This window comes from Rhincodon typus, chromosome 4, assembly GCF_021869965.1.
Source record: "Rhincodon typus isolate 14 chromosome 4, sRhiTyp1.1, whole genome shotgun sequence".
Taxonomy (NCBI): domain Eukaryota; kingdom Metazoa; phylum Chordata; class Chondrichthyes; order Orectolobiformes; family Rhincodontidae; genus Rhincodon; species Rhincodon typus.
Window position 1 is genome coordinate 107,034,143 of NC_063335.1, and position 19,726 is coordinate 107,053,868.

Genomic DNA, 19,726 nt, shown 5'->3' on the forward strand with positions numbered 1-19,726 from the left:
CCATACCTTTGCCGAGCAATGACCATTTCCAATGAAAGACAATCTAACCATCATCCCTCAGCACATAGTGGCATTACCATTATTGAATCTGCCACCACCAACATCCTGGAGATTACCATGGACTAGAAACTGAACTGGACTAGCCACATAAATACAGTGGCCACAAGAGCAGGTCAGAGGCTATGAATACTGCAGTGATTAACTCACCTCCTGCCTCTGTGAAGCCTATCCATCATCTACAGTGCACAAGTCAGGAGAGTGATATCCCCCACTTGCCTGGCTGTGTGAAGCTCCATCAACATTCAAGAAGCTTGACACCATCCAGGACAAAACAACCTGCCTAACTGGCAGCACTCCACAAACATCCAACCCCTGCACTACTTATACTGCTGCTACTAAGTGTCGACCATCTGCAGAAATTCACCAATGCTCCTTAAAAACCAATGTCCAAACCCATGACCACTTCCATCTCAAAGGACAAGGGCAACAAACACATAAGAAAACCACCAACTGTAAGTTCCCCTTCAGGCCACTCACCATCCTGACTCAGAAATATATTGCCATTCCTTAGGTGTCGCTGAGTAAAATCCCTGAAACTCCCTCCCTAATGGCATTGTGGACTGCAGTGCTTCAGGAAGACAGCTCACCATCACATTCATAATGACAACTAGGGATGGGCTACAAATACTGGCTAAAGGAAGACATATGAAGACTAAAGAACATAAAGCAAAAAGTACTCATGAATGGTTAAGGATGGTTAAGATTAATTTTCAAAAAAAAATTAAATTAAAGTTTCTGCAACATGCTCACGTACTTCCTTTAACACCCTCAGATGGAAACTGTCAGGTCCTGGGGATTTGTCACTCTTTCATTCCATTAATTTCCTCATTACCAATGTTTTACTTATGTTAATTTTATTCAATCCCTATTCCCGATCCACTATTAATTTCTACAGGACTTCTGGCAAGTTATCCTCCTTTTCTCCTGTAAATACTGAGGCAAAGTAATTACTCAACATCTCCTCTGTTTCCCCATAGTCTTTGATAACATCCCCAGTTTCAGTCTTTAGTGGGCCAACATTGCTCCTGACCATCCGCTTTCTGTTTATGTGACTGGGCAATTTCTTTTTACTGATTTTGAGGTCCCTGCCAAGTTTCTTTTCATAATTCGTTTTAGTAGCTCTTATAAGTTGCTTTGTGGCCCTTTGCTGGTCCTTGTATCTTTTTCATTCAACTGGATCTGTGCTATCTTTTGCATTTTTCTAAACCCTTACCTTTATAATAATCCATAGGTGTTTTTTTTTCTGTGAAGTGGAGCTTTTTTCTCTCAGTGGTAAAAACTAGTTTTGTATTGTGTTAAATACTTCTTTACTCCTCTGCTGTTCTTCAGTTGTTTTACCCATTAGAAGATTTTCCAAGTTTACTGTGGACGGTCTCCGAAAAAGCTCTATAGAGACTAAGATCCTGTCAACAAGTCACCCTTTATTTACACGTGAAAAGTTCTTGACTCTAGTATTACCTTTTCAGAGTCAGTTCTGAGTGCCAGAATCTCTGATACTTCTCTTTTTATCTGTCAGCCAGGGCTCCCTAATTGGAACAGATTAACAACTTCAGTCAGGGAGCTCATAACCTATGAGGTCCAGCTGGCTGACCTCAATACAATCACTACAGTCTCTGTCTCATATCATTAAAGCCGGCTTCACATAAATCTAAAACTCTAGTAGTTGATTCATGATTTTCACTTTCGAATGCTACAATGAACTCAATCATGTTATGATCACTATTTACTAAGCTTCTGACACAGTAACTCTTTTTGATCTGAAATGCACTATCTAAAAGGGTGAGTTAGCAGATAACTTTCAACGATGAATTGCAGTAAAACTAGAAGAAGAAAATGAACTATGGAGCTACGGGAATAGAACAGGGAAGTAGGATTAATTAGATAGACTTATCAAAGAATGAGCTAGCACAGGCATCACGGGCTGAATGGTGTCCTCTGCTGTAGCATTGTAAGACACTGAAAAGAAGAGTGAGAGTACATGAAATGTAGGAAACCTCACAAGATAAAGATGCAGAATAGATTAGGAAAATGCAACTTGTGTGAAGACTGAGCAGAAACAGGATAAAAGTTGTCTTTTTGGTATTTGATTTTTATAAAGCCTGTTAGTAGGAGAGACATAAATCTGATCTCAAGTTTTAATTCTGTGGTGTGAATCCTTCAGCACTTAAGGTTAGGCCGTGATGCTGCTTATGATAGCTGGTGGCAAGCAAAGGTTTAAGTAGCTCCAAAGTTAATCTTAGAGTCTGATTCAAATACAGCTCAGGGACAGATTTGCCTGAAGGTCTGACCTGTTGTTTATTAGTCAGAAAAACCCTTTAATAAGGAGCAGTAGCTAGAAACACTGCAATCCAATATTCAGAGATAGCAGGCTATTGACGAGCACAGCTTATACTGCTGTTTGTCTGTAAATTTCCCTTTATTCGTTAACAGGGTGAGGGCGTCGCTGGTGAGACAGCATTTATTGCCCATCCCTAATTGCCCAGAGGGCAGTTCAGAGTCAACCACATTGCAGTGGGGCAGGGGTCACATGTAGGCCAGACCAGGTAAGGATGGCAGTTTCCTTCCCTAAAGGACATTAGTGAACCAGATGGGTTTTTCCAACAAGTGACAATGGATTCATGGTCATCATTAGATTCCTAATTCCAGATATTTTATTGAATTCAAATTTCTTCTGTTGGTAATTTTACCCTAAAGATTTTTGTGAAGGGACCAAATCCCAATTTGACATCACCAGTATTTCCAGTGAGTTACTGACAGAAGGGGGGATACATTGCAGCTCAGACCTGGGCCATTATTACTTCTGAGATTTTCCTCTACATTAACAACCTGCAAAGTCACATGCAGTGGGTACAGTCCAAAAATCACAAGTAGAAGCATCATTTTCATTTCTTTCATAACAGAAAAAGGCTTGAGGAGGTTCTCTGATATCAGGCTATTCATTAACTCGGCTTCAACTGAATGTATCTCTTTGTCCAAAATGCACAGCTCAGGGAATCCCATGTTTTACCAGACCAGGATCTATCTGTTCAGGAGCTGCAAGTTCGTCTGGAACAGGAAAGGCAGCTTCGGGAGGACGAAAACGAAAAATTCACCAGCAAGATCATTCAGGTGGGTACAGATAATCTCTTGAGATAAACTATTTGAGCAGATTCACATAATATCCTGGGAGAAAGTTACTTGTGAAAAGAGTGAGATCCTTGACTGATTTAATCCTTGGCCTCTGATCAATCAGTCACTTACACTCATGTCTTCATTTGGATCCCCTTGGTCTCAGTGCCTCTAGGTGTGAGTGAAGTTCTTGTACCCTAATTGTTATCCATGGTCTCAACTGGAAAGTGGATGCGCGGGCATTAGGTGAGGGTAGTGGAACAACCTGCCGACATAATCCATGTTTGGATACAAAGAAAGGAAACTTGATTGAGGATCTAGAGTGTAGACAGTGCGTGTCGATCCATAAACCTCAAGAGTTGACTTTGTTTGAACGGCTGCAACAAAAATTGGGATGAATTTGACTATCCAGCAAGGAGACCAGTTCTCAGTTCTTTAGATTCAGTGTCATCTCACATTATAAACCATTATTATAGTCATTATAAACTGAATCTTGACTTGCGCACCCATTTGCAAGAATGGATACTGGAGACTAGTCCCAGGGCAAAACATGACTCACTAAGCTTGTGTGTACCATCCATTGACCGTCCTTACCACAAGCTGTGGCCCTCTGTGAATTCAGCCTGAGGACCTCCTATCCCGTGGAAAACTATCCTCCGTCTTCCAACTGCTTAAAATTCCTGAGGGAAGGGTTCTACCTGATTTAAGGGCTTTGACCAAAATGAGGGAAGCCTTTGCCAGTTTTACCTTTACCAGCTCTCCAGCCTAGGTTTCTTTAACAAAGGGAAGGAATTCTCTCACACACTCTGGATCTCCCAATAAGCAAAGGCCTGAATAACACCTTTTTACAGCAAACCAGTGACTCAGAGCTCACCCACTGTGGGCGATCCTATTTGGAATACAATATATGAACAATTTGAGACATGGTACGTGGCAAGTGACCTTAGACATATAGTTTCCAAGGATTTTCTCAACTGGGACTATTGTCTGGTGGTATGAGTCTTTTGTATACTAATTGATAGAGATTGATTTGCTATGATTAGTTAACAGCTCTATTACTTTTATACTGATGGTTTTCCTTTTCATTAATCAGCAGGGATCTTGCTTTTTGGTGCATAGGGTGTCAATAGGTCAGCCTTGTATCTGAATCCCATCTCCAAGTAGTCCAGTGTTGTTCTTTCCATGGCAGTGACGTTGTGAATTGCTCATCTTGGTATGAAAACTGTGGGAGTTGGCGAGCAGAGCCCCTGGTGTGGAAGTTTATGTCCTAACAGAGGCTGTTTTTCATGATAGAATTAGAGGCCATCTTGCCTGGAAGTAGTCAATGACCCTGACAAAAGAATACATGCTCTTAAGGTCATTATGCCATTTAAATGCTGAAAGATTACAGAATTCTGAGGTTCAGACAGATCTGGCTGTTGATTACCTGAAACACAGCAAGTTAGTATACAGGTCCAACATGCTGTTAGAAAGTCAAATGGAATTGGCTCATTCGTTGCAAGGGAAGTGGAATGTAAGAGCAGGTTTGTTTTGCTACAACTGTACAGGACAGTGCAGAGATCTGGATTACTGTGTACAATTTTGATCTCCTAATTTATTAAAGGGTATAAATGCTTTGGAACGAGTTCAGAGATGGTTTATTCGACTGATAGCTGGCCTGATAGCTGGGGTGACACAGTGGCTCAGTGGTTAGCACTATTGCCTCCCAGCACCAGGAACCTGGGTTCAATTCCAACCTTGGGTGCCTGTCTATATGGAGTTTGCATGTTCTCCCTGTTTCTGTGTGGGATTCCTCCAGGTGCTCTGGTTTCTTCCCACAGTCCAAATGTGGATTGCCTGTAGTGTTCAGGAATGTGTAGATTAGGTGGGTTATAGGGGTATGGGTCTGGGTGGGATGCCCTGGGGGTTGGTGTAGACTTGTTGGGCCAAAGGGCCTGTAGGTGATCTGTGATGTTATGTGGAAAGGTTGAACAGACTGGCCTTAATCTATTGGAGTTTAGAAGACTGAGAGATGATCTTACTGAATCCTGAGGGATTTGTCAGGGTGGATACTGAAAGGACACTGCCCCCTATGGGAGAGACCACACTCTAGACACACAGAAGGATGTCCCATTTACTACATGGGTGTGGTGACATTTTTTTTCTTGAAGGGATGTGAGTCTTTGGAACTCTGTTCCCCAGGGTGTGGTCAAGGCAGGGACTATTTTTAAGGCAGATATAGACATCTTCTCAATTAACATGGAAGTCAAAAGTTAATAGAGGGGTAGGCAGGAATGTGTGTAGCTGAGGCCACAGTCAGATCCACCCACGATCTTACTAAATGGTGGAGCAGGCTCGAAATGGCTCAAAGCCCCTAATTTATATGTTCTTAAAATTCAGAAGGATGTTTATTGCCCTGATGGAAAAAAATGCAGCTAGCATTCAAAGCAGAGCATTCTGTTCCTTTTGAGGCAAGATAAGTAGCAGAAATCCAGGAGCAGTCATGAGGAGTTTTCTTTTTCTTTGTCTTTGTATTTAAAAGGGAAACGTTTGCAAAGTTATGGGGAAAGAGTGGAGGAACGTGACTGAACCTCAAAGTTCTGTAACCTTTCGGCATTTAAATGACATAAGACCTTAAGAGTGTGTTTTCTTTTGTCAGGGTCATTGACTACTTCTGGGCAAAATGGCCTCCAATTCTGTCATGAAAAACAGACTGTTAGGGACATGCACTTCCACACCAGGGGCTCTGCTCGCTAACTCCCACAGTTTTCATACCAAGATGAGCAATTCACAATAGTGCTGTCTGATTCTACGTGAGAAAGTCAGTAACTAGCTCAGGTCAGGCCCCTTCCAAAGTTTCTGAACGATGTGGCGATGTGTGTTGAAAGCTGTATTTATATTTGGTTTTATTCCTTGGACTTATTCAAGGAAGGAGGGCGTCATTTTAGCTCCAGTTCTTTGCCAGGCTTTCTGTAAGCTTTTCCAAGGAATTTTGACTGGGACAAAAAATGGACAGATGCCATGGAGCTTTGAGTCAAGAGTCTGTGCAGAATTTTACAGCCCCCGTGATGTCATCTCCCCTCAAGCTCACTGTGTAGAGAGGAAGCAATTGTGTTCCTCCAATCATTAAAAGGGAATCAAGAATTTCTTCACAGAGTCATACTGAAGTTAAGAAACATTGGCAGAGGATTGTGTTCGTGTGGAAAATATGAAGTCAGATTTATCTTGAGAGACTTTTTACATTGCCTCAAACAAATTCACTCTTTGGGCAAAATGCACTAATTATTTTGCATAACAAATGTTATTTAATTTCTAAATTGAAACATAACTGGCCTAAAACCTCCTTTTCCTTTTAAAGTCTTGCCAGGTGAGGTCATTGGACTAGGGATGGCCACAGGCATTTTATTATCAGTTTTATTTGGTGATTAAAAACATATTTTGTTACATGCTCGCACAGTGGGATTTATAATTTATAACTGATTCAGAGTGGATTAGTGGTGTGTAACACAATGGGTTAGAATACAGGACATGAATCTTACCCAAATTGATAAGGAGTTTCCTGTGTCTGAGGGAAACCAGGCAAAACAATGGCTGTGTTTCCTGATGCTGAATTGGATTGAACTCCCATGTTAAACTGCTGAGTGGGATATCATCTCTTTTTGCCTCAGTGAATTATAGCAATGTTTTTACAATGTCTAATTGAAAATAAATTCACAACATACAGGAAAGCCTGCAGTTTGGTGCCAGTTGGCACAGGTTTGTCACAAAAAGATCTGAGTGCCTTAGTAAGGCAGAAGTAAGTGAGTCTCTGCTGACACCTCAGATGGTTACACTATCGAAGCAGTGAAATGATGTGGCCTGAATGTGCTCAAAACTGATGTTAGACTTCAACATTGCTCCATTTTTGATCATAGCAAGCGAAAAATCATTTCTCTCCACCCTCACTGTAAAAGTATCGTAAATTCTGCATGCAAAGACCTTTAAATTTATATTTACCTGAAACATGATGTCTTAATAATGTTTCTCTTGTCCATGTGATGTGGAGATTAGGGTAGAAAGTTATTGAAGAGGGATCAGGACCTCTTTCTTCGATATAGCACTAAGTAAATCCCAAGGTGGGTCTTTTCTTTAATCCTTGAATCTTTAGCTTCATGCTCCAGTAAATCTAAAGTGCCTAGAATAATATTTTCTTTGCTGCCACAGATTGAAGAGGAAAACCAGAAGAACTTGCGGAGGAAAGACTTTGAAGTACAGAGCCTGAACTTGCAGAACAGACTGGAGCAGAAGTCATGGAGTCACGAAAGGGCTCTGCTACTGCAGGAGATGAGAATGTTCAAGGAGAGCACTTACTTGTTCTATGTTAAACTTAAGTGGCTGCTCAAACACTGGAGGCAAGGCAAGAAGATGGAGTACAGTGGAGAGGACATCTTGGAGGTATGATCCCTGCATCTCAACTCAATGCATAACTAATTTGCAGTCTTGACCACTCTCAATTTTTGACTTTGCAATTAAAATTTGGCAAATAATTTAAAAAACAGTCATAACGATGGGATACTGAGAATTTTTTTTTCATTCATTTGTGGGCGTCACTGGCTAACCAGCATGTCTTGCCCGCCCCTAGTTGCCCTTGAGAAGGTAGTGGTGAGCTGCCTTCTTGAACCGCTGCAGTCCACCAAATGTTGGAGAATAAAGTGAACTTGGGTTGTATTGACCACAGATCCCTGAAAGGAGCAGGGCACGTTGATGAGGAAATCAACAAGGCATCCGGGATCTTTGCTTCATAGAATATGAGAGCACGGTAGTTGTGCTAGAATTGTATGAAACACCAGTTAAATCACAGCCACTATGAACGGCTTTGATCAATGCATTATGAGAATGCAATTGTACTGGAGAGGGTACAGAGGAAACTGAAAAGAATGTTGCCAGGAATGGAACAGTTTGGCATTGAGGAAAGAGCTGTTTATCTTGGAACAGGGGAGTCTTGCTTGCACTTGAAGCAAGGCTTAGGAGCATGGATAGAGCTATCACAAGTTCCACCACAGGAAAAGCTGCCGTGTTTTCAAACCACAGCTGATGCCAATGTTGATAAAACTGCTTCCTGCTGATTTCTTCAGCTATCTTCGAACACAAAATTTAGTTCACCCCAGCAAAGAATAGTGTAGAATGAAATGTGGAGATCTTTGTTGAGCTACTCTCAGTCAAATCAAAAGACTGCACAGAGAAGAAGTCATAGCTCCAGCTATCCCCCTACACGTGAAAGAACGAATTACAAACCTGTCCGAATCTTTTGTATTGCGGGCTGGTTCTGGTCAGCGTGACAAAATGCTTGCACCATGTAGCTTTTCTAACAATTGCTGAACATACCTCACATTTCTTTTCTCCTTAATGATTTATGTTTATCACATCCATGAGCTTCTATAGCAGTTCCAGTGTGTCTTTTCAACCCTGTTTCACCTTATCACATTATTCCTCCTTTAGAATTATAATCATAGAGGTTTACAACACCAAAAATAGGCCCTTTGGGCTATCAAGTCTGTGCTGATCACAAACAACCACCCAATTATTCTGATCCCATTTTCAAGCATTTGGCCCATAGCCTCGAATGCCTTGACTTTCTTTATAAGTTGTTATTTCATCACCTTTCATTTTGTACCTTTGATACTCATTTACATTAAATCACAGCATTCAGGTGCCGCTATCGAGGCCAGCATTTATTGCCCGTTCCTGACTGCCCTGGACAGGGTGGTAGTGACCTCTCTGCTTGAACTGCTGCAGTCAGTAGGGTGCAGGGACACCAACAGTGTTGTTAGGAAGGAAGTTCCAGGATTTTGACACAGCTATAGCAAGGTAACAGCAACGTAGTTATAAGTCAGGATGGTGTGAGGCTTGGAGGGAGAACTTGCAGATGATGATGTTTGGAAACATCTGCTTCCTTTGGTCCATCTTAATTGGTGGAAGTTCCAGGCTTGGAAGATTATAACAAGTCTCAATGACAGACAGGCATCTGCTGCCAGTGTGCATCGGTGGCGAAGGAAGTAAACGTTGAAGTTGGTGGATGAGGTGACAGTCAGGTGGACTGCTCTGTCTTGGATGGGGTGTTGAGCTTCTTGAGTGTTCCTGAAGCTGTACACATCCAGGCAAGTGAAGCATATTCCTGAATTGTGCCTTGTAGGTAGTGAACAGGGTTTGTGGAGTCAGGAGGTAAGTTACTCACTACAAAATTCCTAGCCTCTGATCTACCTTTGAAACCATATGCGTACCTGGGTAGTCTAGTTTAGTTTCTGATAAATGGTAACCTCCAGGATGTTAATAGTGCGGAGTTTAACGGAGCTAATAACATTGAATGCCAAGGCGTAATATTTAGGTTCTCTCTTGTTGGAGATGGCCATGGCCTAGCATATTTGTAGCACAAATGTATTTGCCATTTATAAGCCCAAACCTGGATATTGTCCAGGTCATGGAACATTTGGGCATGGCTGCTTCAGTATCTAAGCAGTCACAAATGGCACTGTACATTGTGTAATCATCAGCAAACATCCCCACCTCTGACCTTATGATGGAGGGAAGGTCATTGATGAAGCAGTTGAAGATGGTTGAACCCAGGACACTACACACTGAGGAACTCCTGCAGAGATTTCTTGGAGCTGAGATGACTGACCTCCAACAATCTCAACCATTTTCCTTTATGCTAGGTTTGACTCCAACCATTGGAGAAATTTCCTCCTGATTCCTATTGACTCCAGTTTTGCTAGGACCCTTTCATACCACACTCAGTCAAATGCAGCCTTGATGTCAAGGGCTATCACTCTGAGTTCACCTCTGGAATTCAGTTAGGAGCAAACTACTGCAGATGCTGGAATCTGTACTGAAAACAACAAATGCTGGAGATCACATTGGGTGAGGCAGCATCCTTGGAGAGACAGTAGGGTCATGTTTCAGGTCTAGATGACTCGTCATCAAAGCTCTGATGTGAAGTGTGGAGGGGGCAACATTTATGCTATACTCGGGGGGGTGTGGTGGAGTGCAGTGGGAGAAAGGGTGTTGATAGTGCAGATGAAGTGACTGGAATGTGAGAATGGCAGAACAATGGTGTGTCTAACTGCCAGACTGGAAAGAATAGACAGTGCCTCTGAGGTGGGGTTGGGGGTTGGTGGGAGGACATGGTGACAGAGAATATAACACGTAAAGCTGAAAGAAAGGGAAGGAATGGAAGTGGTTCATAATCTGAACTCAGTAAAGCTCAGAAGGTTGGTTAGGCACTTTACAACCTTTTGAACTTAATATTGAGTTCAACACCTTCAGATTAGGAAAGCTGAATGAAATGAAGAAGGGTCCCGAGCCGAAACATCAGCTTTCCTGTTCCACTGCTGCTGCCTGACCTGCTGTGTTCCTCCAGCTCCACACTGTGTTATCTCCATTCCTTCCATTTCTTTTAGCTTTACTTGTTACATTCTCTGTCACCATGTCCTCTCTCCTCTCCCCCCACCACACCAATGGGACTATCTGTTCTTTCCAGTCTGATACTTAGACACACCATTGTTCTACCATTCTCACATTCTGATCACTTAATCTGCACTATCAACACCCTTTCTCCCTCAGCACTCTAACCTCCGCCTCCACCCCCCCTCAATTGCATAAATGCTGCCCCATCCACACTTCACATCAGCTCTGATGAAGAGTCATCTGGACGAGGAATGTTAGCTTGCTGTCTCTCCATTAACGCTGCCTGACTCGCTGTGATCTCCAGCATTTTTTGTGTTCAATCTGGAATTCAGTTCTTTTGTCCATATTTGAATCAAGGCTGTAACGAGGGCAGGGGCTGAGTGACCCTGGCACAACTCAAACTGAGCGTCAGTAAGTAGGTATTGTTGAGGAAGTGCCATTTAATATTACTGCTAATGACCACTTCCATCACTTTACTGATGGTCGTGAGGGGACTGTTGGAACAGTAATTGGCATAGCCTTTGCAGTATCCAGTGCCTTCAAATATTTCTTGATCTGACATAGAGTGAATCAAGTTGGCTAAAGGTTGAAAAAAGGACACTAGGGACTTAGGAGGAAGCCAAAATGGAACACCCACTCAACATTTGGGAGAAAGATGAATGTCAATGCTTCAGCCTTGTCTTTTGCACTGATGTCGCTGGGGGTGTTTGTGGAGCCTCCTTCTCCATTCAGTAGTTTAATTGTCCACTGCCATTCACAACTAGATGTGGCAGGACCCCATAGTTAGATCTGATCCATTGGTTATGAGATAGTGTAGCTCTATCGCTCGCTGCCTGTGTTGTTTGTCCTGTCTAGTAGATTCACCAGGCTCACACCTCACTTTGTGGTATTCCTAGTGGCATGCCCTCCTGCACGCTCCATTGAACCAGGGTTGATCCCCTGGCTTGATTGGGATCAAGCTTGAAGGACTTGAAGGGTTAAGTGGATGATATACCGGGCCATAAGGTTGCAGATTTGCGCTGGAGAACAGTTCTGCTGCTGTTGATGGCCCACTGCGCTTCACTGTTGCTAGATATGCTCGCAGTCCATCCCATTAAGCATAATGCTAGTGCCATACAACATGATGGAGGGCAGCTTTAGTGTGAAGACAGGGTGTTGTCTCCACAAGGACTGCGCAGTAGTCACTCTTACCAATACTGTCATGAACAGATGCATCTGTGGCAGGCAGATTAGTAAGGTTGAGGTTCTCCCTCTTGTGACTTCATTGTCACCATTAAATCAGCTTTTAATTCCAGATTGTATTCAAATTTCACCACCTGTTGTGGTGGGATTCCAAACCATATTCCCAGAGCATTATCCTGGATTTCAGCCTTACTGATTCCATGTTAATACAGCTATAACGATAACTTCCTCGAATATGTGAACATTCTGTCTGTCTCTGTCTCTCTCTCTCTTCCCCCTCCACCGACCCCGCTGTGTTCTCTCACCTTTTGTACCATCTCCCGCCATTTTCCTCTAGTTTTCCAAGGATACTGAAACATCTGAGCACCTTCTTGCTGTCTGTCTAACAAAGGCTGTGGCCAGGTTGTTAGAACCTGTTTTTTTGATATGGCCTGGCGTGTTGTATAACCTTCAGACTGAGGTGTCAAGTGAGTGAGCCATCTTGGCTTCCTCCTGAGGTCCCCACCATCATAGATGCTAATCTTCAGAACTGACCAAACCCTGAGCTAAGCCGCTACAGAACAACTACACAATAACCCGGGAAACTGCCCAGTATGCTACCTTCACAAAAAAAGCAAGCCAGTTACCATCCCACCAGTCTGCACTTGTAGTTTTAGTCTGGATGAGCCAGCTGCTGGACTAGCAGTGAGACCACTATGAGCTGAAAGAAAATGAAGGCTGCAGTGCAGAGCATCCAGAAATGACAAGATACATCGGCCGAGTGGGTTTTAAAGCTGTGGTGGGTGAGGATTGGAAATACTGAGGGTGGAAAAGAGTTCAGAGAGGAAGGAATTTGAGCAGGAGACAATCAGGATGAGATCAGACATGACCATTATACACCCCAATGATGTGCGTGGCTTTGAAGTCAGTGGAAGTGAATCTTGGGTGAGAGTTGTAATAGGCGATAGATGTGATCGATTCTGTCTTGTTTTGTGTCCCTGCCCACACCCAGTCTTACCCCCTGAGTTCCAGGCAGCAAAATCTTGGCAACATGCTGGCAATGGTGGGCAATAAACACCAGTCAACCATTGTCACACAGCTAATCATTTACTGATCATTCATAGTTTCCTAAATCATTCCCTTTCCCTACAATCTCATAGGGCGACCATCCTGAACCAAAGCCTCAAAGTAAAAGGTGTTTTTCTCTCTTTCGGAGGCTGGACGATCCAGTTGGTATCACAAGGAAGCCGAGTCAAAATAGTTCAATGATCTAACAGCTGATAGCTAACCCTAAGAGCTCTGCAGGGTTGATGTTCTAGAAGTGTGAGATCACCTCGGCTGGAGGAGAATTTTCGACTGACTGAACTGACTTTGTGATCGTTCATTTTAGTAGCCCTTTCCCATCACTATTCTCATGAACATTCTGATATAATTGGTTTGAGCCCGCAAAGCTAGATACCTGAGTGAGATGCAGGAAGCTCATGCAGGACACAGGACTAAGCAGAAGCGAGATGTTAGCTCCTAGTGCAATCATCCCAAAGGATGTTTTGTTGAAATACTGCATTGTTGCGGGACAGTTAGTTAATGTTTATTCCAGCAATGTGGACTGTACTCTTCCACAGTCAAAATTTATAGACCTTGTTTGGGTGGCACAGTGGCTCAGTGGTTCGATTGGGTGACTGTCTGTGTGGAGTTTGCACATTCTCTCCGTGTCTGTGTGTGTTTCATCTGAGTGCTCAGGTTTCCTCCCACAGTCCAAAGGTTAGGTGGATTGGCATGCTACATTATGCATAGAATCCAGGGAGGTGCAGGCTTAGCTGTGGAAAATGCAGGGATATAGGATGGCGGGTTGAGTCTGAGTGGGATGCTCTTTGGAGCGGCGGTGTGGATTCAATGGGCCGAATGGCTACTTCCGCACTGTACAACATTTTTTTAACGTACAAATAATGTGTGTTGAGTTTGAACAGATTGAAAACCTGCCTGAATTGAACCTGCTCCTTGCGCCGAAAGAGCTGGATGCTGATCAGGAGGACAGTGGGTGCGGGCTGACAGAATACTCCCAGCTTTCCTGCCCCGAGACCGATGATCATAGACCGCAGCTACAAACAAAAGAGTTACTCCAACACCAGAAGCAGGTGGGTAAATCCTTCTCAAGCCTCCCACCCCTACATCCCCAACACCAACCATTATTCCCCTCCCATTCTCCCCATGTTCGGTCAGTTGGAACTTATCGATTGATGATTGAAAAAACCAGCAGGTGAAGCTGAGTGGCTTCCATTACCAGATCAGCAGGTGGATCTTCAATGAATGAACTTACACCGGCCCCTTTTTCTAAGTTGAGAAATCCACTGCTTTCTTAAAATTGGATCCTTTAGCTCGAACGTCATTGTTAACAATAAGCTTGCTCTCATTCCGTGATCTCTCTGGGACTCAATCCTCTTATCTAAGAGTGCTAACACTGCAGCAATTTGTCTTCACTCATTATTTTTATATTTGCAACTTGTCTGAGCCATTTTTCGCTGATTAGATCCCTCACTGTTGTGCTCGGTCCAAACTCCCCACATTTTGTGCTTTTTCTAAAGCCTCCCGATGATTGCTCTCAAAGTAATTTATTGCATTTTGAAACAGTTCACAAATTAGAAGACACAACAGTTGATGTGGGATGCAGTAACTGAGTTATTTGGGATGCATGATGTGCTAATTATAATATTAGTTGGGAGGATTTTAGGCCTGTACATCGTATAGCACTTCACCAATGTGCTTTTCTTCATGTCATGTCTGGCTCTGTGATAGGCAAGCAATACTATTAATTAACAAAAATTGCTTGCTTTGATTACATTGCAGGAAAATGCATATTTATTTAAATGCTAGAAATGCTAGAATAGTTTTCAAGTAAGTTCCCTCAACCACGAAACATCTCAGAACGAGAGAAATTTGAACAGTACCAGAAGTAGGGGGCAAAATAAGGGAGAGAGGATTTAGGACTGAGTTGAGGAGGAACTTCTTCACCCAAAGGGATGTGAATCTGTGGAATTCCCTGCCCAGTGAAGCATTTGAGGCTTCCTTATTGAATGTTTTTAAGGCAAAGTTAGATAGATTTTTGAACAGTAGAGGAATTAAGGGTTATGGTGAGTGGGCGGGCAAATGGAGCTGATTCCATGAGAAAAATCAACCCTGATCTTATTGAATGGTGGAGCAGGCTCGATGAGCCTACTCCTGCTCCTGGTTCTCATGTTCTGCCGTCTCACACCCACACTGGTAAATTGATTGAACCAACGCCTCATATCACTGTGTCTGGTTTGAAAGAGATACCCTCGTTGAATATCATCTTCCGTCTGCAACAACAGCACCTGCCAGTGTGTATTCGCTGCTAAAGCTGCTCTAAAACACATTACAGGAATGTTTGTTCTTCAAATTTCCCCTCTCCATGTATACAAACCTACACTTTACACCTCTCAGTGATGAGCGGAATTGAGAGTTTGGTCATTTGGCAAGTCAGATGATGCTGCATAACCTATATGCAGTACAGTTTTGGAGTAATTTGAGACTTAATATGTGGTACGTGTAGCAGTGATTGGGAAGAACAGGTTCACAAAGCTGTCCACAGCATGGGTTTTCCTTGGGTCGCGTCTGTGTTTGATTGTCTGATTCGGATGTGTAATTAATAAAGATTAACTGCTGTCATGAGTCAATGATTCCATTAACATTGTCTCAACATGGCAGATGGTGGACAAGATGTAACAGAAATTGAAATTCAGTTATGTAAAAGGGTCACTGGACCCAAAATGTTAACTCTGCCTTCCCTCCACAGATGCTGCCAGATCTGCTGAGTTTCTCCAGCAATTTCTATTTTTGCTTCAGATTTCCAACATCCACAGTACTTTTGGCTCTTTGTTTTCCAGACAAGACGCATCTGGCTTTCTTTATTCTAGCATGTCTCGTGTGGCTAATAGTTTAAACACCACTTGTAAAAGAACGAGGGTGGCAAGGGCACAGAATGGGTGAGGGGGTGATAATGCCCATCTCCAAGAGTGGTTTCATAGCACCGTTACAAAATAGGCTGGTCGTATCCTGAAGGATGTATCTGCCAGTCTGTTGAGAAAGAACCAACAATGAGGACAAAATCTTCTCGACCTCATTCTCATTGAAACTGCTCAAGGCTGAGTTAATCGAATGGTTGATTGGCATGTGTTACTGGGGACAGGAAAGTGGAGTTAAGTCCACAATCAGTTCAACCTCAACCTTATTGGATGATGGAGCAGATTCAGTGGACTAGATAACCAACTCTAGCTCCAGTTTTATTTTTAAAGACCTAACCACCACAGATGCATCTGTCTGTGAAATAGGAGTGACCACCGCAAATCCCTTACAGAGGCATAATGTTGGGATGACATTCTTCATCATCATCATGTGTGGCACCACCACAATGCCAAATGGGTCGGTTTCAGAATGGATTTGGCAGCACCAGACTGGGAACCCATGTGGTATTGTGTGTCATCATTGGCAGTGATATTGTATTTAGCCAGAATCTGTGGCTGAATACCTCGCACCCCAATATCTTTCTCACTCTGTCATTGCCATCAAGCCTGGTCCATCTGGTCAAGCTACAACATTGAACAAATTGTATGGTAAACAACTGAAACTTACCATAGAGCTAAGTGATCCCAGAATCAGATCTAAGCTCTGCAGTCCTGCCACATCCCTCTATGAATGGTGGTGGAAAATTAACCGTAAAAAAGAGTGTCCAAAAATGTCTGGACCCTCAGCAACGGTGGTCCCAGCACACAAATACTGAAAATGAGGCTGAAGCATTTGCAAGTATTTTCAGCCTGAGGCGTCGAGTGAATAAACCACCTTGGCCTGCTCCTGAGGTCCCCACCATCATGGATGCCAATCTTCAGAACTGACTACACCCCTAGCTAAGCTGTTACAGAACAATTACCCAATGATGTGGAAAATTACCCAGGTACACCCTCTCCACAAAAAGCAGGACAAATCCAACCCAGCCAATGACCATCCCATCAGTCTGCTCACAATCATCAGCAAAGACATGGAAGGGAGCAACAACAGCGATCAAGCAGCACTTGCTCGATTATAAGCTGCTCACTGATGTGCTGCAGAGACAATCAGCTCCTGACTTCATTACAGACTTGTTCCAAACATGGACAAGTGAACTGAAATCCTGAGGTAGTTCAGAGTGACTGCCCTTGACATTAAGGCAGCATTCAACCAAGTGCTGCAGGCAGGTGGGACTGGTTTAGTTTGGGATTATGTTCAGCATGAGCTGGTTGGATCGAAGACTCTGTCTCCATGCTGTATGACCGTATATCGCTAGATAAGAAGCCCTAGCAAAAGTGCAATCAATGGGAGTAGTGGGTGAAAGCTGGTTGGAGTGGTACTTGGCACAAAGGAAGATAATTGTAGTTATTGGAGGTCAGGTATCACAGCTCCAGGATGTTGAAACATTTGTTGATGATTGCTCAACGTTCAGCGCATTTACTAACTTCTCAGCTACTGAAGCAATCTGTTACAGTTGGCAGTTATTTCATTTAACCAGCAAAACACAGACAATAATCAGGAATGAGCTGATAGGTGACCTTTCACATTCACTCCACACAAGGGCCAGGCAATGACCTTCTCCTGTAAGAGAGAATCTTAACTATCTCCCCATGGCATTGGAATCGTTGAATCCCCCAGTATCAAAATCCCACCACAGCAGATAATGGGATTTGAAGTTTAAAAAGTACATGGTATAAAATAAAGTCCAATGATGACTATGAAACCATTTTCAATTGTTGTATAAACCCATCTGGTTCACTAATGTCCTTTAGGGAAGGAAATCCGCCATCCTCACCTAGACTGGCCTAAATGTGACTCCAGACCCACAGCAATGTGGTTGATACTTAGCTGCCCTCTGATTGGGCTAAGAAGTCATTCAGTTGTATCAAACCATGGAAAGGAATGACACCAGACAGAACTCCCGGCATTGACCTAGGCACTGGAAATGACAGGCACTGTCAGCCATTGTTGACACTCCAAAGTTATCATTACAACCACCTGGGAGCTAGTGCCAAAATTGGGAGAGCTGACTCACAGACTAGTTAAGCAACAGCCTGACATAGTCATACTCACAGAATCATACCTTACAGATAAAGTCCCAGACACCACCATCACCATCCCTAGATATGTTCTGTCCCACCAGCAGGACAGATCCAATGGAGGTGTCAGCACAGTTGGATACAGTCTAGAGGGAGTTGACCTGGGAGCCCTCAGTGTGGACCCCATAAAGTGTTGTAGGTCAAACTTGGGCAAAGAAACATCCTGTTGTTTGCCAAATGCTGCCCAATCACCTGGTGGATGAGTGCTCCTCTATGTTGAACCTCACTTGGAGGAAGCACAGAATGTATTCCAGGTGAGGCATTTTAACATCTACCACCAAGAGTGGCTTGGCAGCACCATGACTGATTGCGTTGGTTCAGTCCTAAAGGACATAGCTGCAAGGCTGGGTCTGCAACAGGCGATGAGGGAACCAGCAGAGGGGGAAAAACATACTGACCTCATCTCCCAGCTGCAGATGCACAGTCCTTGTGGAGCCCAAATCCCACCTTCACATTGAGAATACCCTCCATCATGTCCTGTGGCACTACCAGCATGCTAAATGTGATAAATAAACAGATCTAGCAACTCAAGACTAAGCATCCATGAGACACTGTGGACCATCAGCACAGAATCATACTCCAACACAATCTACAATCTCATAGCCAGGCATATCCCACACTCTACAATTACCACCGAGCCAGGGGATCAACCCTGATTCTATAAAGAGCGCGGGAGAGTATGCCAATGGAAGCACAACATTCTATTGGCAGTACTGAAGACTTGTAGTCCAAAATATTACACACCCTTAGCCAAACTACTGCAGTACAGCCACAACACTGGCATCTACCCGACAATGTGGCAAATTGCCCAGCAATGTCCTGAACACAAAGAAAGCAAGACACATCCAACCCAGCCAATTACTGCCTCACAAATCTATTCTTGATCATCAGTAAGGTGATGAAAAGGGTCATCAACAGTGCTACCAACCAGCACTTGCTTTGCAATACCTTGCTCACTAAAGCTTATTTTGGGTTCCACCAGGGTCACTCAGCTCCTGACCTTATTAAGCCTTTGTTCAAACATGTACAGAAGAGCTGATTTCCAGAGGGAGGAACGAGTGACTGCCCTTGACATCAAGGCCTTATTCAACCTAATGTGGCATCAAGAAAATCCTGGCCAAACTAGTCAATGGGAATCAGGGCAAACTCTTCGCTGATTGTAGTCATACTTTCCACATGGGAAGACGGTTGTGTTTGGTTGAGGTCAGTCATCTCAGCTCCAAGACATCTCTACAGGAGTTCCTCAAGGGAGTGGCCTATGCCTAGGCTCAACCATCTTCAGCTGCTTCATCAATAACCTTCTTTCAATCAGAAGGTCATTTCTAAGAAGAGGGGATGTTTGCTGATGATTGAATATTCAACACAATTCACAACACCTCAGATACTGAATCAGTCGTTGTCCAAATGTATAAAGACCCAGACAATCTCCAGTTCTGATGAAGAGTCACTGGACTTGAAAAGTTCATTCTGCTTTCTCCCCACAAATGTTGCCAGGCTTGCTGAGTTTCTCCCACAATTTCTGTTTATATTTCAGACAATATCCACATTTGGACTGATAAGTAGCAAGTAACATTCATGCCACACAAGTGCCAGACATTGGCAATAGAATCATAGATGTACAGCGTGGAAACAGACCCTTCTGTCCAATTCATCTATGCCAACCTGATATCCTAAATTAACCTAGTCCCATTTGCCATATCCCTCCAAACCCTTGCTATTCATATGCCCATCCAGATGCCATCTCCATCAACAACAAATCTAACAATCGCTGTGTGATATTCAATGGGATTACCATCACTGGATCTCCTACCCTGAAC

The 19,726-nt window shown here is 43.3% G+C and overlaps 1 protein-coding gene across 1 annotated transcript in view; it reads left to right on the forward strand.

Annotated features, from left to right (window-relative positions):
- The window catches only part of LOC109914334 (microtubule cross-linking factor 1), a 162,378-nt gene that overhangs the window by 108,296 nt on the left and 34,356 nt on the right, over window positions 1–19,726 (forward strand). The window contains exons 7-9 of the mRNA XM_048596189.1: window positions 3,046–3,168; window positions 7,351–7,581; window positions 13,719–13,886. Coding sequence (XP_048452146.1) covers window positions 3,046–3,168; window positions 7,351–7,581; window positions 13,719–13,886 — 522 coding nt within the window. The remainder of the gene's footprint in view (window positions 1–3,045; window positions 3,169–7,350; window positions 7,582–13,718; window positions 13,887–19,726) is intronic.